We start from the raw sequence: 25,364 nt of genomic DNA, 5'->3' as shown, positions 1-25,364 counted from the left end.
ACAACTATTGGGGAAGCAAAATGAATTCTCATTTTAGGGAGGAATAGGAATGAAGCTGAGTATTCCGGAACACAGTGTTTGTAGAACATGGGTTGTCCCCATCCCAAATCATATGAGATTGAACACTCAGTGTCTCCTCGCCCCCTGGGGGTCTTGCTTGGTTCCAGTGATGGTGCTGGGGAAGGTTTAAAACTGCAGCTGTTCAAGTGGTAAAACCGTGCCTCTGACTGAAGGGTATTGAACATATGCAGCTGCATATTTATAGCCAGTTGAAGCTAAATCACGAAACAAACACAACGGTAAACACTTCTGTGGTATAAATGTTATGTGACATGATCACCAGCTACTCTTCTGAATTATTTTCCCTGAATTTTCTGAGCTTTTCTTGATAATAACAGGCATTCCTAACTCCATTTTTTGGACATGACAGATGATTGTGTTGCTTTGAAGTTCAACTTCGAGCTGCTCTTACTCTTGTATTCAGATAGTGTAACTGCAGAGTTCGTTGGCACTGGGTCTATGTTAAAGTTTAAAACATCTCCGCAGTGAATGCAATCGCGTTACAACAGGAGCAGCGATGCTGCACATTCCGGTTAGGAAATACACAGATTTATCACTTGTAGTAGCTGAGGAAGGAAAGAAAAAAATAGCATCTAGATGCATTTTCTTCCTCTGTCGTCCTATTAAAAAGGAACAAAATGTTCCTTGTTTCACTGCAAAGTGTCCCGAGGAGCCAGGCTGAGATCCGCGGTGATTTCAAGCAGCCGCTTCATCACCTGGGTGCTGTGAATGGCCGTCTTGCTCAGCAGATGGTAGACGCAAAGAATGGGTGACGTTCCGTGGGATACCCTTGTGTCGTGTCATCCAAAGATTCCCCAGAGCCTGGCTGGAGCGGGACCAGATGGATGGTCCATCCTCCGGAGCAGGGATCAGACGCTCCCTGGGCCGACTCCTCCAAGGTCGACGTCCACGCGGGCTTTGACTTTGTCGGCTCGCCGCAACCGCCCCTCCTGAAAAACCAGCTGCCGAGAGGTCTCTTTGGTAGCTCCTGGAGGTCCAGAGCCTGCTGGGTACAGACAGGACTACCGATACACAGGTGGACATGTCAGAATAGAGTGGTTTGTTCTCATTTGGTATCTTGTAGTTGCCTGTCCTCCTCCCGCGGGTTGCTAGTGCTTGATTAAAAAGAAAGTTTAAAAACCTGCAAGATAAATCAGTGCTTCAATGCTTTCACTAGCTAGTATTTTTATTACACTATTTTGTGTGACAGCTGAAATCGGTGTAATACAATCCAGAAAAGACTAGGGAGGAAAACCACCAGATGCATCTAAACTGAATAAGATAGGGGTGGCTTCTTAACGCAGCTGATTTCACAAAAGCTTGTTGTTCTGTGAAATCAAGGCGTTGAATCAAGGTTTTGCCTAAAAGTCAGGTCAGATTGTGAACCAATAGGACTAAACCCCGCAACTGGAGGAAGAAATGCAAAGCCTGAATGGATTGAATTCTCATTGGATTCACTGGAATGTGAACTCACATCCCTGGGCTGGATTTGGTTACTAAAAAGTTAAATTGCGGCAAAAAAAAAAGGCATGATTGTTTCATGAAGATTGTTTCAGATTTTGTTTAAAACGGATGGTGTCTCTGCCATAAAATATTCTGGGAAAAATACTTATGTACTGAAATGTAAAAATGAGAAACTCAGTAGCCTTAATCACTGCAGAATGGCACCCTGGACTCCTAGCAAGCTGCCTGTGCCCTCTCTCTGTCTCTAAGTAGAGACATAATATGTTTGTCTTCCATGTGGGTGTTTGGGAAGGGACCTGGGAAACAATATTATTGCATGAAAACCAAGGTCTGTTTTTTTTTTTTAAAAAAACAAAGCAATTAAACTGGAGAACAGACAATGCTTTGTTGCATGCAACAAAGTTTGGCACAGAAATTGCTGTAATTCCTAAAGATAGCTAAACTGTATAATGATATAAGCTTGACGATTCTTTTTTTTAAGCATTATCTATAGTTTCCATTACATTTTTCTTGAGTGGGGAACAACTTCTTTCTCCTGCCCAGGCTTTAGGGCACTGGAACTAGCTCTCGATTGAAGCTGTCGTCTCAAATGGGCTGCGTCCATGCTGCAGGCACGGTCCCATGGCTTCAGGAACACGTGAAATTAAAGCTACCCCAGCATTTGGCATCGTACCACCTCTCGCGAGCAGCCTGCTCTTTGAAGGCAACCGGGCTGGGTAATGTCTCTTTCGGTTGCCGATGGCAGAGGAGGCTTTGTGGGGCTTCCCCTGTGGCACGAGCCACCATGAGGTGGCATCCCAGGGTGGTCCTACGGCTCTCGCAGCCCCCCGTGGAGGCTGTGTGTGGCCCTCGTATGGCACTGGGCAGCTCTGGGTCATGGCGTTCCAGTTACGTTGAACCCAGATGCGCGCATCAACGCGACGTCTGTTGGCGTGCAGCCACCTCGTGCTGCTTGTATTGAAGTATCTGAAGTCTCTGTCTTTCTCGGGAGGTCTTTGGGGTAGGTGCGGTGAAGCCAATCTCCTCTGTGGGCTCTGAGATCCACGCTGCGTGATAGAGCTTAAAATAAATAGACCAGTGTGTGGCTGAAGAGCAAATGCACCACGCAGGCATGGTCCTGTCTCAGCTGGGTGCCCGACACCAGGCTGTGGTCACCCTGTGCCCCAGGGAAAGCTTGGCTGGCTCAAAAACCTGGCCAGGAGACACTTGCTGCACTTTGGGAATGACCGTGTAATTTAAAATACAGCATTTTGGGGAAAGATTAGAATAGAAGCGGACTAAAATTTTAGTTCGTTGTTACAGTGGTAGTGTTTGTGTTACTAAAACCTTCTCTGAAATTTGTTTACAGAGCTGGGATTTTTGGGGGACACTTCTACTTAGTTGTAGAGCAACATCTGTTCTTAATAGGTGTTCCAACTCCTGAGCCAATCATTAAATAAATTAAAATGAGGCATGAGATTTGCTGGCTTTGAAGCGAGTACCCTTCTGACAGCGAGGGCAAAACACTAATTGGAAATCATTACCGATAGTCGAATTGGAGGAAAAAAAAAATTAAACCCATTTCCTCTTTGTACTTTTTAAATGTGGTTTTATGCATATTTAACATAGAAATGGGGTTCCCCCCCCACCCCGTCGCAGGCAGGTTTCTGTGGAGCCGGTTACAAACCATATGTGCTATAACTGCTCCATTACGCTGGCTGTCAGTCGGAGTATTTTGATGGATAATTATTAATGTAAATGGCTTTCCGTTCTTCCTATCTTCCTTCATAGAGAAACCACAGCACCTCTATTCCATCTTTTTTCCCCCCCCCCCTAATTAAATGACATAATTGGTAGAAATGGGCCATTTGGGAGTGAAAACCCCTTTAGTACTTAAGAGAAATTACCAAATACTGTTTATCTACACAAGTGCCAGTAATTTAAATTAAAATGTGTGCTCCTAACCTTTATTCTTAGCACAGGCAGTGATTTTATTTATGTGTCTTTTGTTGTGAAATACAAAAACTTGATACTACGGCTCCCACTTTCCCTTCTCTAAAGGAAGCCGCAGACCATCAGTATTTACGTGCTTTTATTTACATGTAGCAGTTAGAATATGGGGAACCAAGTCGCCAATGGCCCAGCAGCGTACCGGGCTTTGAGAAAGCTGTTGTGGAGCTTACAAAAGAAAGGGAAAAAATGACAACATTTAAATGTTCGAATTAAAGATGAAGTGTTTGAAGTGATTATGCTCTTCGAGAACAGGCTTGTGGTGTTTGATATTTGCTTTTTCTTTCTTTTTCCCCTTCAATTGTGAGGCTAAACCAAAACAGAAGGACCTGACTGAGCCGTGGTTGCGCGGACTCTGATTTATTCTCCTCCCACTGCTCCGTGGTGCTTCTCTTGACGTACGATTCCGTGTCAGAAAGGCAAAGGAGTACCTATGGGCTAACGATTTAGTGAAGTTAAATGATGATAGTGTCTGACATCACATTAGTGCTGGGATTTCAGAAAGGGACAAGACTAAACCTCATTCGTTCTTCTGCTTTTAATTTGTGAATCAAGCTCAAAACAACTTTACATGATTAATTATGCTGCCCTGGCGAAGGAAGCACCGTGGAGTATAAACCATGTTGATCTACTGATCGCAGGGAGATAAATACTCTTGGGTTCACCTAGCTTCTTTTTTTTAATCTTGACTTATTTTGTTCTGATAAGTGTGAAATATTTCTCTACTTGAAGATTAGGAAGCATATGTTGATTTTTAGGTGCCACGTGTTCATCGGCTCATTCAGCACTTGAGTTTTAGTAAACCTGCGGGGCGGCGTTACCCCAATATTCATGCGTCAGAGGGATTTCTGTTTTCCTACCGGGGAAAGAAGGCTGTCCAGCGGGAGGATGATGTGTCCTGTTTTTAAAGGGAGGTTTTTGTAATGACTGAGTTGTACCATTAGACACGCAAAACCAATGCGCACAACGGGATGTTTTAAGCGTGTGGCTATTGCGAGCGAGCTAGCGGGCTTTAATTTCATTAATTACCATGGTTAGCGTAAACCAAAATAGACAATTTCAGAAGCTGCAGACTTGCTCTCTGCTCTTGGCAGCTGCTTTTTCAAGCCAGCGTTGCCATTTTGGTCATTGTAGCCTCAAAAGACGCCGTCCCGGTTTGTACCGGTGCGGCGGTTTGGGGAGGCTGGGCTTGCAAGGTGGAGTCGCAGCAATTCACGGCGAACAAAACTGCCTTTCAAACGAAGATCGTTTCAGAAAACTTTAGAAACTTTGCAGACGGAGAAAGACGTAGGGTGGACCGATGCCCTGAGGGTTATTGGTATTCAGGGCAGCCGGGGCTTGTGACTTTCGCTCAGCTGCAGAATCCCGCAGCCTGCTTTCTGCAGGAGGCTCAGGGAATAAGGTCCGCATTGTGCGCTCGCACAGCGCCGGCTACAATGGGACACTGTTTGGTGGCTGCCGGGCTCTCGAGGCGCTGCTGTGGCGTGCCCTGATTTCAGAATTTGCATTTAAAAGAAGCTGTTACCGATGGCAAAGGTTATGAAATGACGACTGGGGCTTCCCTCCCCCCAGTTACTGCTTCTTGAATTTTGTAACCTTGCGTTTCACGACTTCGCTGGGAACGTTGACCGCCTTTTCCTTCTCTTGTTCTGTGCCTCTTGTGTAGCTCCGGATTTGGATTTTTCTCCTTTTTATTCTGGACTTGAGTGAATTGAACGAGGTAGAGAGCTGGAAAGCACCAAAGAGAAATGTTAAATAAAACCTGTTGTCCCAGCCAGTTGTGGGAATTTGCTTTAGGATGTGCCAGCGTGGTTTTTGATAGCTCAGCCAGGATTTTGTCTGGCCAAACAAACAGGGTGCAGAAATCAATTACACAGCCTTAAGGGCAAGAGAGCCGTGTAGAAATCGTTGTGTAAAATAAGAGAAGGAGCTCAGGGCTGGAGTGGGTGAGGGGAGGCAGAGACTGGCTGTCGTCCGTAAAGCAATTGGCGCATTTGGTTATGTACTTAAATACCTCTTATAGTTCATTAAACCATAGTACAGTTTATGTAACATAATTGAAGTAAAGAGCCTTTCTAATCTGTAGTAGAGGTGGAGGAAATCCTCTTGTGTGGGGTCAGTGATGCTTTTTGTGTAAGTCAACTTCATGTGAAGGAAAGTGTGATCGGAGGCAGGGACAGTGGCCTGGGGAAAAAAAAAAATACTTTTTAAACAGTTTGCCTTTCTTTTGGACTGCAATGCTTCATTCGGACCAGTTTAGCAAGTTACCCTTTTACCTGGAGGACACGCATGTCTGTCCTGATGTCCTTCACCTCCTGGCTCTGTGCACACAGGCTGGTGCCTTGGACAAAACATGTTTGCGGGAGCAAGGTCTGTGAGGTTTTGTGCTGGTTTTGCTCTGTGTTTTCAGTTTAGAAGCATTGATTTGGTTTTGATCTACTTAGATCCTGCTTTTTACTTAAAAACCAACAACAAACCAACAACAAAACCCCAGCAAAATCCCCCAACCACAGCCTTGATTTTTGATTTTTCCGGAATCTTAAGTACAGATACAAGTCAGACGCAAGACTACACCATAAGTCTGAGCCCATAGCTTGAGCATGTAAATACTTTTGGTAGATTGCCTCTTTTTTTGGCCCAGAAATACTCGTAATCAAAAGGCATTTAGTTGCCGGGGTGGCTGAGAGCAGGCGCAGCCTTGGCAAAAAGCCCTAAAGCCGCTGCCCCATCTGCATGGCGTTATCCACATGAGTAGGTTTTCTTCATCGAAATCAACAGGACCGTATGGCAATATTCAGATCTGAAATTATTTCAAATGGATTCCCGTGTAGTTACAACTCCGTATTTGCAATCTTAGTGATTGCAATTTGGAAACCCGTTCAAGTGAATAATATAATGTTGGGCTGCTCCTTCTGTGTTCCCTTGGAGCTGGCAAACTTCTAAAAATAACTATTACGAGGAAGCTTCTCAAGTTGGGAACAGGACATTGGGATGTTTTAGGTTTATTTGTTCCACATATAAAATTGGAAGTTATTACTGCACAATGTTTTAAAGAGTGACTGAATTTTGTGGTCGGACTTCTGAGCTTTTCCTAGCCTCAAGAGACACGTTTAACCACCGAGCTTTCACATAGTAATTCTGTTGTGGTTATATGGGTGAAGAACCTCTCTCCCTACAGGGGCTGCGCTGCTCCTCTTACCTGATCGTTCCTAAAACACATGTTCAGCAGAATTGGAAGCAAACTTGTGCAATACGCTGAGGAGCTTCACGTCTGAGGGTCTTGAAGAGTGGGACAGATTTATCTGTTTAGTTGTTAGGGAGACAATACAACAGTATCCACAGTTAAACCAGAACTGCCCAGGAAACTCAGTGTATGCCTTCTGTGGGTTTTGAGCCTTAGCGCACACCATTTTTTGGCCCAGCTTGCCCGAAGACAGTAGGATATGCTCTGTCTTGGTCAGCATGACTCTGTGATGCTTTGACAGCGAGGAGTTTTCTTCACCAGACCCGCAGTAAGAATTGGGCGTAAATTAATGCGATTGTCCTGAACCATTTGGGGTCCCATCAAGCATCTTTGTGCAAGTACCAGGGAAGCTGGGTGCAAGAAGTCCCACTTCTCGCATGGCCGAGTGACCACTGGTCCCAGGTTGGGAGGGCAGGAGAGGGGCAGAAGGGCTCCTTGCGTACCTGTTCCTACACCAAGTGTGGTGGCAGATGCTGGGGTGGACACTTGGCGGTGTCTTGACTTTGCTTTTTAACTCTATCTGGGCTCTTTCAGTGCTTGCTCAGTGCTTTGGTGGTAGGGGGACCTGAGGGAGTATGGTCTGATGCCTTTGTTGCTGTGGTTAGGTAATAGGGGGCAGAAAAATGGTCTGGGGCTTGAGGAGAGTGTTTTCAGCAGTGGCAAAAGCTTGGAGGGAGCATCTTCACCTTTACAGAAAGAGATGGGAAGAGGCGAGAGATGAGTGAAGCACAGTGAAAAAACTTTTGGTTGGAGGGAGCCTGAGGCTTTGTCCTTTGGAGGTCAAGTAGCTCACAGCAAAATAAGGAGGAGAAAATGTCCTTTGAGTCAAGTTATGACTGTCCATCGGGAGACATGTATAGCAAGGAGGAGAGGGAGAGGTAAACCTTACCTGGGGGTTTCCTTCATGCTCTTCGCTACCTTTGAAATACAGCACGTGTTCAGGGAGTGAACGGGAACAAAATACTTAAAAGCTATATCCTTTCTTACAATTTGGTGAGAAACTTTGCAAGTGCATTAAAATAAATGTTTTCGCTAGCCCAGTACGAGTGAATCCACTGTTTCACAATGTCTGAAGTGAGAATGCTGGAGGGCCCGTTCCAGGTGTTTCAATTCCTGGGCAGAAATGGTTTCTTCCCCACCCCAAAAAAAGCTTATTTTGCTTGAAACCTCGCTCCTAAAAAGGAGAGGTGGCTGTTTGACCACAGAATAATCATTTGAGATTCCTTATCCCCTTCCTAGTCCCAGGTGAGAGTAACATCTGAGTCTTTGCTGGAAGCCTGCATTGCACAGCCACCAAAGCTGAGGAGGAGGAGTTCTAGATGAGTTCTGTTTTCTGTGCTCAGTGATCAAAATTTGCTGAGCTGCTTCCTCTTCCCCCCCACCTTTTTTTTTTCTCCTTGTTAGGAAATGCTTAGTTAAATGGAATTTGGTAGCTGGCAGAGAAAGAGTCCTGGGCTTTGGAGATGTTTCTGCCCGAAGGACAGGTGTGATGGGAATTACTCTGCTGCAGGTTGCAGAAAGCCAATTTCCAACTAAAAAATATACATCCTGCAAGTAAACTCACACTGACAGCTTTAGATGTTGTTTGGGCAACGTCTCTTCTAGGCTCCATGATATCTTTGAAATATGATGGCGTTTAATACTTTTCCGTTGGGTCCTTGTGAACAACTTCTGAATATGGATCTGCTGCAAAAGCTGGTCCTCTTATTTTGTGGTGTTCAGGAAAAGCTCTCCATCGGGTCATGTTGCAGACTTGAAAATATAGGTCCAGATACTTTGTGGACATAAATTAATTTAACATCACTCTCCGAGTCAATCTGACCCATCGTGTGTTGGGCTTGGTCTCCTCTAAAACACGCGGAATTCAAGTTTGAGTTGTTACACGTATCCAGCGAAACAGAAACCAGGCCTCCAATGCTGGTGCAAAGCTGAGACGAGATGTCTCCAACTGAGCACCTTACAATTTAAGCACAAATCCATTGTCCTGGGGCTTGTGATATGTAACAAGCTCCCAAAGGACAGGTTCATTTTCTAGCCAGTGATTTTTTTTTTTTAATTTTCTCAAGGTTTGCCTTCTTCCTTGGGGGGGGGGGGGGGGGGAGGGGGGGAGTGGTGGCTTTTTTGGCTTCTTTTTTCTTGTTGGACTTATAGACTAGTTGAAGTTGGAAGGGACCTGAAGAAGTCATGTAGTCTAGCCCTTCAATTTTTCTGTTACTGTAGTTGAGAGATGTGGAGTTACAAGAAAGTAAAACAAGGAAACTGTGATTTATTGTGAAATGAAATAGAGTAGGGTTTTTTCCTGCTGGAAAGGCTGATGCATTAAGGGCGTGTGATGGGACCGGTTTGATATTCATTGGTTATCCCTCACAACGGCAGTCTCGATTGCTGTTGGATGTTTTATGACTCAGATTATGCTCAGATTAGACTTTTTTTATCTTAATTCTTTTGGGTTTTTTCAAAAGCTGAAATGATGCATTCAGGGCACATAGTCCATCGGCTTGGCTGCGTGCTTTCATTGTGCACAGAGGGAAGGGCTCTACATCCGCAGTGAAGTCCCCATTTGTTTCTTTAACGTTCACATACATTATTGTAGCGCTGCAGTTTGTTTCCTTAATGAAGACCATTCTGGTGTTCCCAGAAGCCTTTTGCTAAATAGAAGTGGGAGAATTTTCACTTCAAGGATTGAACGAGAAACTGTCCTTCTGTTTTGTAAATGGGAACAGAGAGAATGTTATAATAAAGACAGTGTATGCGCTGTGATGGGGGAGGACGCAACCGAGCTCCTGTTACCCCACCTCGGGTGCTGCTTTGCCTTATGCATGCGTCATTTTTCGGTACGCGTAAGGTATCCCAGGCACGCTCGTGAGGTCATTTCGCTGGCGGGGCCCTGGGTGGCCCCTCCGTACCATGGGACCTGCCCAGGCAGGGGCACCCTACAAGATGAGGCGCTGCGGTGGCATCCGATACATTGCAGGTGCTTGAGAAGGCTGCAGGTGAGATGATAACTAAGACCAGAAGCAGTTTTCATAAAGCTGTTGGAGTTTGCTGCCGGAGGGCGTACGCGTGCGTTACTTTTGGCAGCGGTGTCGCCCAATATGTTGAAGGAGATAACCCACCCCCCGGGTCGGGTGTGCCAGATCAGTCCCGCTCATCCTTCAGCGCAAACGCGGCTCGAGTCTCTAACAAAACCACGAGAAAACAATTTGTGTATCATTAACATAATTGATATTTATTACTTTCTTTGTAATTTTCTGAGTGTTTTTTGGTTTCGGATGCCGGGTTTAAATCACACCCGCGACAGGCGCTGGCGATGTGTTTGTGTCTATTATGTTGTCCTGATAAGCTTGGCCAGCGATTTTCACCTTCCTCGTGCGAGTTATTGAGATTGATTGAAGCTCTATGCTTGTTCTATCCAAAATGCTGTGTAATTAATGTTTCATTATGCTAATGCATGCAAATGCAGTAGTATGCATTTGATGGGGAGGGGAGAGAACAAAAAGGATTAAAGAGTTCACTCTAAAGTACAAATTAATTTATTGCATTACTAAATGGCCTGCAAGGAAGGAGGAATGCATTGAAGAAATGAACAAATATGAAAACAAAAAACCCCCTGTCTAAATGTTTTGTCTTCCCGAGAAGTGGGTTTACGCCGAGCACTGCTGTGCGTAGGAGCAGCAGTGCGCCCGCTATAGGCTGTCCTGAGCTATAGAGCTCTCAAATCCAGCAGAGTTCTCATTCACGGAGGCTGCTTTTTGAGTTTTTTGTATATTTTTTTTTTCTTCTCCACCCCTTTCACTCCTGGCTTCTCCCTCTGCTCTTTTTTCCCTAAATGCATCACCATCTCAAGAAAAACCAGCAAACTGTGGAGATGGAGGTTTTATTTTTGCTCCTTCTGCCTGTTTCTCTAGCTTAAAGCTCTGCGAAGGGATTTCCTTTTCCGGCAACAGATGTGTTCTTTAGATTTTTTTTTTTAAACACAGTATCTCTTGCTCTTCATTATCTTTCCATCCTCCTCTTTATCATTTCTTTCACCTGACTTCTTTCTTTTTCCTTTACATATGTTTCCACGTCCTTTCCCTCTCCAGCTATTGCCCTCCTTTGCCCTTTCATCTAAGCACGGATGTCTCTTCTGTTGGCTTGTGTCTCCTTCTTGCAGCCTGACGTTTTCCACAATGACTAGTAGAAAATAAACCTGCATCTGGCCAGATCCGTGGGCCTTTCCTTGTTTATATTCCATTCAACTCTCCCCTTTAGCCCTTTTCTGCTTGGCTTGGATTCAGTGCTGGATTTATTTTTTTTTTTTCCTTCTTTCTTTTCTTCTTTCTTTCTCCCTGCATTTTGACTGTTCCTTCACCACTGCCCTGGGGGATTTCCTCTTCCTTCTCATGCTTGGTGTTTTTACTGCTCTGCCCTGATCCCCTCATCCCCTCCGCCTCCATTTACTTAGGTGATTTTAATCTAATAATGTAATATAATAATTTAAGTGATTTTATTTTGTTTTGTTTTCTGTCTCTGCAGTTACATACCCAATATTCACTTCTCTCTGCTTTATTTAGTCCCGTATCTGTAGCCAGGCACCTCCTGGGTGTCTCTTCTATGCTTTCTTCTGCTAGTCTGGACTGTGAAATGCATGTGTGGGATGCAGCAGGCTGAAACACTGTCAGGAGGCGGCTGGAGCTTTGAAGATTGTGTAGGAATATATTTTTCATGACTTCCTAAATGAGCAGGTTGCACTGCAGCTCTCGGATGTGAGAGAGGGTGTTGGCAGAGCAAAATGCCATACTGTAGCTGTCAGGATGGAGTCGACTTCTGAGCCCTGTTCTACAGGGCCGTGCTCTGCTGACTCCTCAAATGCACTATTTCAGAAAACATCCCGTTTCCAATCAGCAAACCTGAAATCCGGTACCTCTTGCATGAGCATTTAGCAGTTGGGGGAGCAATCTCTTTCGTCGTCAGAAAGACAGAAAGCATCTACTGGGGAGAGCATGGAAACCTGCAACAGGCTGGTGTTGTGGCGTACCTTGGGGAAATGAACTCGCTACAGGGTCTTCTCTGCTGGAGTCTGATGCTGAGAGCTGTCTGTGAAGGTCATGGGATTATTCAAAATGATGGTGACATCCTAGTCAGTGATACCATTTTCGGACTCCGGAAAACATGGCTGCTCTCTGGGAATTTGCACGTTTGGCTACGCTTCTACATTTCTTTAACCTGGAAAAGGATCTTTCGTAAATCTTAATTTTAAATCTTCCCTGCCAGAGCGGTCAGGCCCTGGCACAGGCTGCCCAGAGAGGTGGGGGAGTCACCGTCCCTGGGGGGGTTCAAAGGACGTGCAGCCGTGGCCCCTGGGGACATGGTTTAGGAGGCCTGGGGGTGTTGGGTTGGGGGTTGGCCTTGATGATCCTAGAGGTCTTCTCCAACCTTAATGATTATATGATTCCATACATGGGAAATATGGAAAGTACCAACCATGCCGTGCTTCCATCTGTAGATACAGTGCTGTATCACTTTTCTTCGTGGAAATCGTATGCAAGTTCAGATACCAGCTATCTTGAGAAAAAATGAGGAAACCCAGCAAAATAATATGGTTTTCTGACAATATAATTAAGGCATTTGAAGGAAAATTATGTACGAAAAAAATTGCAGTGCCAAGTCAGTGCAATTAATGGTACAGCAGTCTTCTCTGGGTGCTCAAAATGAAAATACAATTGCAAGAGAACACCAGGCTCTGTTTGGGTTGCCCACAGACAGCAGCGAGGTCTGCAGCGGCTGCTACCTGATGTTCTGGAAAGCTTTGGACCAGAAGAGATGCTTTATCCTGCAGCATGGAAGAAATCTGTCCTCCTTTAGAAAAAAAATATGGGTAGTACCAAAGAGCCAAATACCCTCGCGCCGTACATCCTCTGTGCTGTGCAGAAGCAAAATGATTCTCTCATCTCGTTCTGGGGATAACTGGATCTCCTGAACTGTAACCTAAACTGATTTCTAAGCTTGAAGAAGCAGCATATACTGCAGGGCTTGTTGGCTGGGGAGTCTAGATTTTGTTCATCAAACTGATTTGGCTAAAATTAGGCGATGAGAATCATTCGTACTGTTTGAAGGCAAGCTTACCTACTCCTGACATGAGATGATCTCAGCTCAGAGGACCTGAGCTCTGCCTCTTCCAGAGGCTGCTGTAGACTGAGTTTCAAGATAAGCAAATTGTGGGTGTGTGTAGGTGCTTGTTCAAACAGCTTTATATCGCCTAACCGATGTGGTGTCTCTTGCCCGAACCAGATTAACAGCAGGCAGCTGCCAGAAGACTTGGTCTCTTCCCCCCCACCCCCCACCCCCCCCTTGGCCCTTGTCCGCCAAATAGTTGTGATTTTGCCCTCTGCCTTGTTTTATGGTTGAGTGACACAGAATTTGATCTGAGAATAGCGGTTTTCTTTTGAGGGTCAGTGGGTCAAGCTGGCCTCTTGTTTTCCTGCTTGCTGGAGCCAGAGGGAGGGAAGCCCCAGAAGTGTAAGGCTGGGGCTGGAGGAAGGGAAGGGCTGCACCGTGGTCAGAGATCAGCGTAGGTCAGCCATAGAGCTGTTCTCCGAATTAGTGGGCTATTCCAGATATCTTTGCGGAAGGAATCATGGAACCATTAAGGTTGGAAAAGACCTGTAGGATCATCAAGTCCAATCAAAGACCCCAATGATACAGTGACTTGTCCAAGCACGCTATTACACATATACAGTTATTTTAACTGTCTGATCAATAAATAGTGCTTTTGGAGACCTCAGTAGTTGGAGGGGTAGGAGCAAAGGAGCATCTGCTTACCATATGCTCTCAACTCTTATCCCATCGGTGTTTAACATCTGCAGCCTAAGTCTGAGCACCGAGCGTGTCAGGTGGTGCGACAAACCCATCTGTTGCACAGGGGTCATCGGTTCTCGCTTTGGCGAGGAGAACTGCACATGAAACTCAGCTTGTTTGGTTTGATACGGGGTTCTTTTATGGTTTTTTTATGTGACTCTGATTTTACACCAGAAGGGTGGCTTGAATGTGGGTCAGAAACAATGAGGGATCTGCTCAGTAGTCTCAGACCTGGCCCTGATAAAGCCCTTTTTCTAGGTGTTGCTCATCAGTCATGCTCAGCAAAAGTTCTTTGTGCCTGATGTTTTGAGTAGTCTGAATATAAGCAGTGGGGTACTGTGACGTGGAGGCACTACGCTTAGTGATAAATCACCTAAAAACCTTATTTCTATCAAACTCAAGCTTTCAAGTGAAAATCAGGCAGTCTGTCTGTGTTCCTAATGATCCATCGAGTATGGAGGGCTTATAATGGAATTGATGTTACAAGCGCTTTTACCTCAGTACAGTCCAAAATCCTGTGATAGCACCATTTAAAAACTCAGGGGTTTGGAACATTGTGATAGAAGTCCTGATAAAAGAGTCTATGTTCATTTTTATACAAAAATTGAACCGTGCTTCCTTGTGCCACACGCTTGTGCGTTGCATTGTACGTTTCTTGGAGCAGGAATTTTTATTTCCGCATCTGAACGTCAAATGCAGGCGTGAGGCTAGATTTTCAAAATTTCATAGAGCTGAAATGAAATATTCAGCACCCCAGAAGGCACATCACATGCTATAATAAAAACATTAAAAGAAGGGTTCTCCTTTTAATATATATTAACCTTCATATTAGTGTGTTTTGTGCAAACAGATAAAACTGAATTGGGTTTTGCTGTGTATTCTGCATTACCTAAGCATGTAAATAAATGCTTATTAGCCTGGTCATTAAGCTAATTCTTGCAGGCTCTGTAGATAAAAGGAAATAAAAAATCCTCTGAGAAAATGTATACTCCGAGTTGTCCATAAATACCCTTCATTTGTAATACACTTAGTTCAGCTACGGTGCTCCGCTACTGAATTTAAGTTAGACTGGGAGGTATTTCTGTATTCACAGATTTCAAATGGTCTGTGTGCAAAAGTCGTCTTTCTTAATGTTTATTTGAAAAAGAAGAAAGCTCCAGGGGTGGCCCGGTCAAATGCTTTTGCAACTGTGACATCTCTTCCCTCTCTATAATGGAAGCAACTGATGCAGAACATGAAGGGGGGGGGGGAACCCCAACCCACCTGGAAGATTACATTTCACAAAGCTGTAACAGAAAGTGGAGGATTCAAAGCAAGGGAGTGATTAAGCAGCACATCAGATCATCTTTTAAATGTTAATTTTGTCTGTTGCCTGGAGAATGATAACCTTGACGTTACTCTGATGTTACCTGTCAGGGTGAGAAGCCCATTAGTTTTATTCCTGTATCACAAAGCAGGTCATCACGTAGGGTAACGCCGTGGTTGCTAAAGCAGCGAGGGACCGAGGATGGGGTCTTTTAGCTTCAAGTTTTCTCCTCCTTTATTTGGCTAAAGGACATGTGGGTGCTCTCCTTGACCTCAGAGCTTCAGATCTCCAAGCCGTGCCACGGGCTTGTTTGATGGCTGGATGTGCTTGGAATAGCTGACACGGTAGCTGTGCGTAGGTGGTGTTTAATCCTTACAACGCTTCTGTTCAAGTTTGTAGTCAAGCCATAGATCTCATAAGTCTGCATTCGTAGCTGTTCCGTGCGCACTGTAGTCAGAAGCACTAAGGTGCCCAGGACCCATCGGGTTTCAGCAGCCTTGCGTTTGCAGGACTCTTAATTGCCTTTAACTCTGTTTTCACCAAATATGAGAGTGCTCGACCTTAAACGATAGCTGTGAGCGTGCACGTAAAAGGTGAATGTATGTACCGCAACAGATGAAGCAGCCATAACAGCACTTCCCTCTCTTGTTCTGACTTTTAAAGCCTCTGAGAGGCAAAGAGCCTGACAGCAAGTCCCAAGGAAGGCAGGGCAGCCCGAGGCAGCTGCAAGGATGTCCTTGCCGTGATGCAGGCAATAGAAGAAAGCGTCGACCACTGTGGGTGTAGGTTTGTTTAGGCAAACCATCCTGGGGAACATCAAACCGGGGCTCGCTGTAAATGCGGACAAATGCGTTCTCCGTGACTTGGTGGCTGTTAATGACCATAGGCTTTTGTCTTGTTGCAACGAGGGATTGCAAGCAAAGTGCAGATGAAAAATTAAGGGCGCTAGCAAAAATGCCAGGTAAAGGGAGAAATCTGCCCCCACTGAGAGCAAAACTTGGAAACAGAAACACAAGCATGTTTTCCAGCAAGTTTTAGAAGGGCTCTTCATATCTTATTTCTCCTGCCTGGCTGCCTCCTGGTTTTTTTTTTTTTTTTCTTATTCCCACCTTGCCTTCTGTTTCATCTGAGCTATCGCAATAAGGATTAAAATTTAAGTTCAGCATTTCTGTTTTAAAATGAGTCCCCTACCCTGCTCACAAAAGTGGCAAAGTAGCTTACAGTTGCAGCTGTTTCAGCTACGAGATGCTACTGTAACATACAATGGCAAAGAAGCTGCACAAGGACTAGGAGAGATATTGAAGCACTTTCTCATCATCTGGCTGGAGAGGTGGCTGGCTGGCTGGGCTCGGCTTTGCGAGCCTCATATTTGGGCTGGAGACTGAAAAGGCTGCTCGTGCCTCCTTGGTTGTGACTGGGAGTTTCACCCTGGATTTCCATGATGCAGGGGTTGGAGGCACTGGGCGTTTTGGAGATAGCGCTGCTGCTCTTGGAGAGAAGGGAAGGAGAAAGCACACTGCAGCCACTGCCTCGGGAGTAAAGATTTTGTAGAATCATAGAATCATTAAGGTTGGAGAAGACCTCTAGGATCATCAAGTCCAACCCCCAACCCAACACCCCCAGGCCTCCTAAACCATGGCCCCAAGGGCCACGGCTGCACGTCCTTTGAACCCCCCCAGGGACGGTGACTCCCCCACCTCTCTGGGCAGCCTGTGCCAGGGCCTGACCGCTCTGGCAGGGAAGACATTTCCCCTCATCTCCAACCTAAACCTCCCCTGGCGCAGCTTGAGGCCGTTCCCTCTCGCCCTGTCCCTGGTGACTTGGGAGCAGAGACCAACCCCCCCCTCACTCCAGCCCCTCTCAGGCAGCTGCAGAGAGCGAGAAGGGCTCCCCTCAGCCCCCTCTTCTCCAGGCTAAACCCCCCCAGCCCCCTCAGCCGCCCCCCAGCACACTTGTGCTCCAGATCCTTCACCAGAAGCTGGAGGTTTGCTTTGTTTTGGCCTTGTTCCAAAGCCGGGGAGTTCAGGCAGTAGAGCCCCAAAGGGTCTGTAGGAGCAGCATGAGTATGGGTGGTTCTGCTCCAGTTTCTCAGCTGGCTTTCCCTGGGGTAGCAGGGTGGTGGCTGGCTTAGGCCTGAGCGTGAACTGAAGTCCTGACACTTTAAACAGGGTGGATAGCTATTATAGTGGAGAAAAGGGATCCAGGGAAATGCTTCTTGAATTCTTCAGGCCTCAAATTACATGTAGCATTAAGAAAAGCTGCTGGAGAAATTGCACTCACCTGTTTTGTACAATGTCTTAGGAATTCTTTCATAGGCCCAGTTTTGTTTTGGCGTGTATATATATATACACACAGAAGCATATGGTGTTCTTGGTGAATCTGTACAGATATATCCTCACTCAGAAAGTCTTCTTCCTGAGAAGAAGCCCCCAATAATAAAAAACTGCAAACAAGCATTTTTTAGGCAAACTGTGTTGGAATAGTCTTCTAGAAATTGGGCTGATCTTATGGCCGCTTGTCCGCTACGACAGCTGATGTTTCTGTCAGCCTGGTTATAGCATGTTCAATGTGTGTTTCATAAACTGCATTAGCAGAGTTATGTTTCTTAGTGTGAGTAAATTTTAAAACTTAATTCAATATTTGGATATTTGTGTTTTTCAGGTGTTGGTCCTTCGTTTTATGCATAGAGAAGGGTGGTGTGGTCTGGGCTTATCAAGTCTGGGATTTCTCTCTCCCTCAATTCAACACAGGATGGGTTTGTTTATCCTGGTTTATATTGTGAAATTACTTGATTATTTTTCAGGTTCTGAAATAAGTTTATGTACTAGGTGTGGTGTGTTCCTTCTTATAACCGGGTCTAGGGGAATCAGGTTTAGCGTTTGCTGCTTGAGGTAGAAATTAGGGAGAAAATCTTGTGGAAGTCGAGGACGCGCTAAGATGACACGTTATTGAGACAGCTGGCTAGGCTGCCCTGATGTCAGGTGTAACGTTGCAGCTGGGCTGTTCAAATACACAAATAAGTAGTAATGAGCTTTTTCAATTACTTTCGTTTTTTTCCTTCAGCACCTATGTACTACAAAAACACGACCACTGCATTCTTATGCTTCCAAGTAATCTCTTCTGAAAATAGATGGTTGTTTTCTTCCATTTTTAAGATGTCACCATTACTTTTATCTCCAGGAATAATATTTCCAAGAAGATATGAATTTTCCTCGCGTTCAGAAAGCTTTCCAGGTTATTCAAGCTGTTAGGTTTCTTGTAGTAAAGCCATTTAGGTTCAATATGCCTTTTGCAAAGGATGTGAATAGCTGAAATTGCAATCGAACTGCAAAGGTAATTGCATGAAAAGAAAGTTAATCTTTGTTTAACTTCTGTAACTTCTGTGTGTGCTGTGCCGGAAGCTGTCATAACTCTGTTTCTCCTGCATAAGTGGATTATTTACTTGTGATAATAGCTGCATAAAATCATTAACAAGCTGTCATAAACAGCTGGGTTAAGCTGTGTTCGAAGTGTTGGTGACACAAATAAAATGTCCAACAAGAAGCTGTGATTTACAAACTGGACGCGGTTGCCTTTTGGAGAAGGGAAAGCAGCACGTTGTTAAAATAACTACTCTTTGAGGTGCCATAAATATACCTTTGTACCCATGTTTTATGGCAAAAGTGCCCTGTACTAATGTGGGGCTTCTGGGCCGAATTCTGATGTGCTTCCTCCGGTAACTGAAATCGGAGCGTTAGGCTAGATGAAAAATCAGGATTTGACTACTCTTCTTGATGTTATTGGACAACACGTTTTAGTCTAAGTTCTTATGGTGCTCTTGTTGTTGTGCCTGAAACACTCTACATGTTGACACTTCCAACTCTAGCTTTCTCCTTCTGTAAATTTTGTTCTTTATTTTTTGATGCTAAAACTTTATATTTATCTGCTTTGAAGGAAAATCTGGTACCTATCTGCTTCAATTAGTGTATGGATGGAACTAAGTACTCGACAATAAAATTAATTTCTATAAGGAAAACGCTAAGTGGGTGTTTATAGGTTGTTGTGCATATATTCATAGAAAGCTTTGGTTTGAGGTATAAAATGGAAATAATTAATATTTTCCTTAAGACTAAAAGGTTTTTTAATATCTTTCTATTACTTAAGTTTTTGTTTTCATTTGCTTTAATGAGGTAAAAGGATTCATTTGATGGAGAAGAGGAAAAAAATGCGATTTCTGCATTCATATGCTGTGGTTTCAAAACTCTGTTCCCCGTGCAGTGGGGGGCTGAAGAGTGATGCTCACTGGCACGGAGTTTGGAGGTTGGGGAGCAGCCTGTCTTTCTGGGAACCAGAGGGTCTATATCTAAACCTGGAAGCCCTTGGAGGTGCTGCCCTTTAACAGGGTGGGATAGGCAAGCCAGTGGTGGGTCAGAAACTTTGGGTTTTGCTGGAGCGTGTCCAGAGAAGGGCAGTGGAGCTGGGGCAGGGTCTGGAGCACAAGTGTGCTGGGGGGCGGCTGAGGGGGCTGGGGGGGTTTAGCCTGGAGAAGAGGAGGCTGAGGGGAGCCCTTCTCGCTCTCTGCAGCTGCCTGAGAGGGGCTGGAGTGAGGGGGGGGCTGGTCTCTGCTCCCAAGTCACCAGGGACAGGGCGAGAGGGAACGGCCTCAAGCTGCGCCAGGGGAGGTTTAGGTTGGAGATGAGGGGAAATGTCTTCCCTGCCAGAGCGGTCAGGCCCTGGCACAGGCTGCCCAGAGAGGTGGGGGAGTCACCGTCCCTGGGGGGGTTCAAAGGACGTGCAGCCGTGGCCCTTGGGGCCATGGTTAGGAGGCCTGGGGGTGTTGGGTTTGGGGGTTGGACTTGATGATCCAAGAGGTCATTTCTAACCTTAATGATTCTGTGATGATATAGTGGAAACCGCTATGATAGTTTCTCACTCAAGTGTGGTCACTGAGACTTGAGAAGACTGCGTTGTCAAAAAGTACAAATTGTATGTGCTTTAACCATTTATGAGCTATTAGAAAATCCTCGATGCAGTAGAATCACGAAATCATTAGGGTTGGAAAAGATCTCCAGGATCATCAAGTCCAACCACCAACCCAACACTACCAGGCCTCCTAAACCATGCCCTGAAGAGCCAAAGAGGACCATTTTATGTTGTTTTGGGTTGTGCCCTTCGATGTAACCGCATCCACGTGTTGTTAAGCATTTGAATGATTCTTTACTACTCTTCTGCCAACGCTGTATTGTAGCTCTTCTCTGAGAGCGTCTCCCTCTGCCTTTACAGCCTGATTTATCTCAACTGTGCAAAGTTGCTTGGTGTCCCCTTACTGACGTGGCGCGTAAGAATTTGGCTTCTGCATTCTTGCAGCAGGTGGAAATCTTCGGTGCCATGGGAGGGATGGCGTGCAGCTTGCAGAGTTGGCGCTCCCAGCTCCTCCCCTGCCTCTCCTCTATACAACGGACGTGCTCGCGTGGTTTTTTTCTCTTGCTGCCTACTGGGGACCATTGGCCAGACTAGTTGGTAGTGAGAACATTGTTCTGGTGAGGTGGAAGAAGGTCCACCAGGTTTGAAGCTTTGGCGCTGTTTCTGACAGATGGTCAGGCTGTGCTCGGGCATGGTTCCCTCCCCCTTGTTCGCTAACAGCAAAGTGAGGCCTGATGTTACTTTTGTGCTTGTCACACTGAAGTGCATCTCGGGGCATGTGGCCGGAGTAGGTCCTGTAAGCGATTAGATTCCCCAAATAAACCTCAGGGGCTATGGTGGTTTTATGCTAATCTCCAACTCAGCTGTATTTGGTTGTACAGATTTTTAGCTTTGCTTTATCACCATGTTTTACATGTAAAAGATCTATTTATCTACACCTTTTGTAGCGATGGGACAAAATACAACTTAGGCTTGGGGTTTTTTTGTGCATCTCAACAATTCGCAGAGAAGCATAGCTTAATTTCTTACAATACTTGCCAGCCATATCTACGGTGCTTCTGGGCATTGCCTATATTGAGTTTTAATATCTAATACAGTATGTTTCTCCATAGAAACACATAACCTGTATTTATCCCATGTCTGTTATGGTTTTACTGTTTCAGGTTCGCAGATAAAGACTTTTACATCATTGAGGTTCTTGACCGAGCCTTCAGATGCCGTCACCATGCGTGGGAGCAACGTGCTGTTGAACTGCGTAGCAGATTCAGATCAAGGAGCCCCCATTATTAAATGGAAGAAAGACGCGGTCTTCTTAAACCTGGCAGTAGATGAAAGGAGGCAGCAGCTGGCCAACGGATCGCTCTTGATACAGAACATAGTCCACTCCAGGCACCACAAGCCAGATGAAGGGCTCTACCAGTGCGAAGCATCTCTAGAAGGTGTTGGAGCGATCATCAGTCGGACAGCTAAGGTCATGGTAGCAGGTAGGTAGAAACATTCCTACCTTTTGGATTGCTGGAAAAACTGTTTCTGAGAAGCTGGTGCTCTACAAAAATAAGAGTAAAACACGTACTCTGGGTTTTGTTTTACTTCATCTGAAGAGGGGGGGAAAAGCTAGATACAGCACTTCTGTGACAGTAATTTGTGACAAGGTATTATTCTCATTTAAATATGTCTAATCACCTCTTTGCTGCTGTGAGTTATTTGCTGCCTATTTATTGTCTTCAAAATAGATAAAGCTTTGAAGTTGGAAATCTAACTACTACTCTGATGAATCGAGGATCACAAAAAAAAAGTCAAACTTCTGTAGGGCACTGAATGTACAAATTTTCATGGTTTAGGAAGTCTTTCATAAACAAGAGCTCATTATGCAGCTTACTGGAATTGGCAGCCTCTTTGTATTTCCTTTAAAGCACGCGTGTAGGTACACGGAAGAAGGAACAGAGGCTGTTACCAGGCATCTGAGAATGCTTATGGCTCCGCATTGACTTAGCAAAGACCTTCGTAAAAGATGTCTCTCTGAAGTTTTAAAGTGGTCTTTTTGCCTCTTCATCAGTTTGTAAGAGGGTGTAGTGAGTCCTTAATCATCTGATTATTGGGGAGAAAAATATTTGGAAAACCTTCAAATAAAAGGTACAAAGAAACCCCAAATCACTTGGTAACTAACACCAATGAGAATGTGCTAGAGTACAGAATAATTTTCTTTTATTATCATTATTTAAGGATTTGGCCAGTTCTAAGGGGATGATTTTTTTCTGTTCTCTCTGTATGTTTCTGTATAGATGGAGCTACTGTGTATTGCTGATTGCTTTAACTTAGACTTGTTAAAGAATGGCCTGGTTGCCTCGCTTTGACAAGGGTTGAGCAGCTCTCCGCTGGTGCTAACTTAGTAACCATGGGAAAAGAGGAGAAAATGCTTTTATGCTGCGGAGAAAATTGACACTTAAAGGCCTTAGTGCCCAGGCAAGCTATGAGATTGTTCAGGTGCATTGGTTATGTGAAGGAGCACCTTGTGTTTCCATGAGGAAAAGTTAAAAAGGCAGGCTGAATCAAGGCTTTCTATCTTCCCTTGCTGTGCTCACTTAGCCTGTCAGGGGGGATGCTCGCTTCTCCAGGGCTCTGGGCATCCAGGCTATGCGCTACTTAGTCTTGATGTCCTGCCCCATTTTAATCAACCTGGGGATGTTAAGGCTGAAGTTCAGTCCGGTTCAGTCCAGGAACTCTAGAACTTTTTGCCATCGTGTGTCTTCCTAAGCTCTCACCAGTTGTACTGGGAGGGAGTGCAGGCAGCTCTCTCCTCAGCTGGTCTCTCCAGCGTCCCCCCATGAACCTGGTGCCTTTTCCAGTCTTAAGGTCCCTTAGACTGAAGATCACTTCTCCTCCTCCAAAATTTCTCCACCAGTTAGAAAAGGCATGTTTTCTCATGGTACCCAATCAAATCAGGGAATGAGAGCCTCGGCTCTTTCCTGATCTTCCTCTACTCACCGCTTTTCTGTCTGAATCTGAGGTGAAATTCACTGGAAACTCATGATTCATGACATGAAGTCATTTACCCTCAAATCCTCAGCACTGTATGTACCCCTGTCCTATGATTCCTACCCAAAGTGATGGAGAGAGCCCCACAGATGCAGAGAAATCGGGCATTCTGTTATCAAGGCACACTCGGAGGGAGCCTGCAGAGCCACACTTTGCCAGGTAGGGCTTTTTGCCAGTTCAAGTTGTTATTTGGCCTTGATCTTGGTTGTTGGCAACTGCTAACTAATAAAATCACGCCAATTATTCTTTAAGTGAATGCACATATGGGAGTGTTCCCTGTTGTGCTGTGCCCAGCTCTGTAATTTTGAGCTTTTTATAGGAGAGCTGAGCTTTGCATGGTAGATCCTGATCTCATATCCCTGCAGAGACGGTGGGAGGGGGAGGACTTTCTCTGTTCAAGAACAATTTGGCCAAAACGGGAAGAGCTGATAAAGATTTCTTAATTGGAAAGACAGGGGAAAGGACAAGAGGCAATGCACACAGACCAAAATACCAGAAATTTGTTTAAACAGGAGTATTTTTCCTACAAGGGTGACGGCGCAGTGAAATGGGATGCCCAGACATGCTGTGGAGTCTTGGTCTTGGAGATACTCAAGACCCAGGTGGACACAACCCAGCACAAGGTGCTGGCAGCTGCCCCTGCTTTCTGCAGGGTGCTGGACTTTGGCAATCTCTGCGGGGGCCTTCTGACCTTGGCGATTCTGACTCCTGTTTTCCTGATTGTATGAAAATGGTTCCTATAATAAGGTGGAATATAAAGTGTCCGGCGCTTAAAATTGGCACCAAGTTCTTCAAGCAGAAATGGTATTTTGCTCTCTGAAGGACGTGTATTCCTGAGCGAGCGGAATTTGTGTGGGTTTTTTTTTTTTTTTGAGAGAATCAGTGTGTAATGTTGGCAGAACATCATTGACTTAAGGCACTGGCAGATGGAAACATGACAGAGAAAGGGAAAGAGGGCAAGAGGAGAAATGAAGGTCTCGCGCTCCAGTATGTTGTGTTAATCATTGCTTGGCAAAGCAAATAAACTTCCTAGTTCAGAAAAGCCTCCTTTTACAGAGACAAGGATTGGGGTAGGATAGAGCTATGCGTAGGATAATAACACTTGAAAACGGACTCTTTCTGATCCGTCATATGATGTACAAGGTATCGCTGCTGAACAGACTTTCTGGACAGCCTGATGCTTTCACCCGAAGGAGATGATGATTGCACTGTCCTGATGAGTGGAAGATTGTGTTCATGTCAACAGTCCACATCCTCATTTCACTTAGTCTCCCGTTTCTGTGCAAGATTTCATTCCTGCAAGCTTTTCACGGGAGGATCATGAGCTTTAATATTTCAGGCAGGTTTTAGGAAGAGATTCATTCGCTGAATTACAATCTAATCTTGGGTAGTGTCACTTTTAAACTATAGGTCTGTTCACAGCATCTTAAGTACTTACTGTGCTATTTGGCAACATAGAATACATCAACATTTATGTCTTCAGAGGTTAAAATTGCCAAGCCGGTGGTATGCATACGGAGCGTATATCTTTCTTGCAGTAAAGTCTCTGAATGTGATTTCACCACACTTTTTAAAGCATTAACAGTCAATAAAGCAGTCACCGCTAAAAGGTACCAGTCAACTCCGCGTGGAACAGACTGCTCAGGGGTACTGAAAGTATATCGCCCTTTTAAAACCCTTCCCCTTATACTTTCATGGCTTAAAGTGCTTTCAATAAAGAGAATGTAGGAAGTGAAAACTGTTTTTAATCGGTCGAATTTTATGCATGAAGCCTGCCATGTATGGGGAAAACACACAGTCTCTAAATTTCTGGAGGATCCTTACGGCCCTGACGTGCTCCAGCTGTAAAAGTGTTCCAGGGTGAAATGGAAATGAGAGCGCTGGAGAGAAACTAAGAGCTGCTTCCTCCTCTGGCATCTTATTAAATCTCCCGATTTAACAGACTACAGATTATTGGTATTTCTGGTAGTTGGTAGGATTTCAGGCACAAACCACGCTACCCTGCCTTATGTCTCTATTTATAGACTGTTGCAGGATCAGTCCTTTGAAGGTTCTGGCTTTACTGTTCATCTGAAGCGTTGGTCTTTCAAAGGATGATAAAAAGCAGAATCCAAGGCTGCTTTATAGGGAAATTCCTGCACTTCAGCATCCACCTCCTTGGTGATGAGATAGGGATATTTTTGTGAGTGTGGTCATGATGATTTATAACTAATGTTTTATGCTGAAAATTATTTAAAACAACTTCTCCTTGTAAAGAAAACCCAAACCAAACAATGGATAATCTACATCAGAGCTATAGACCCATTTAGACCAATGTCCTGGCTTTGCTAATCCCCAATAGCGGATGCCCAGAGACTATAGGAACAGTGTATATCCATCTAGGTGACCTGAATATTCTCAGTTGCTGGTGGGGGCTGTGTGTTAATACATTTGTTTCTGCTCTCTATGCCTGGGGGTTGGACTAGATGACCTTTAACGGTCCTTGCTAACCCAAACCATTCTACAGTTCTATGATTCAAAGTT

The 25,364-nt window shown here is 44.9% G+C and overlaps 1 protein-coding gene across 1 annotated transcript in view; it reads left to right on the top strand.

Annotated features, from left to right (window-relative positions):
• DCC (DCC netrin 1 receptor) overlaps window positions 1-25,364 on the top strand; it is a 608,612-nt gene that overhangs the window by 204,398 nt on the left and 378,850 nt on the right. Inside the window, exon 2 of the mRNA XM_075077076.1 lies at window positions 20,969-21,289. Within this exon, the coding sequence (XP_074933177.1) occupies window positions 20,969-21,289 (321 nt within the window). The remainder of the gene's footprint in view (window positions 1-20,968; window positions 21,290-25,364) is intronic.

Source organism: Phalacrocorax aristotelis, chromosome W, assembly GCF_949628215.1.
Source record: "Phalacrocorax aristotelis chromosome W, bGulAri2.1, whole genome shotgun sequence".
Taxonomy (NCBI): Eukaryota; Metazoa; Chordata; class Aves; order Suliformes; family Phalacrocoracidae; genus Phalacrocorax; species Phalacrocorax aristotelis.
Note: the sequence above shows the minus strand (reverse complement) of the source record. Positions and strands in the feature narration are given on the sequence as shown.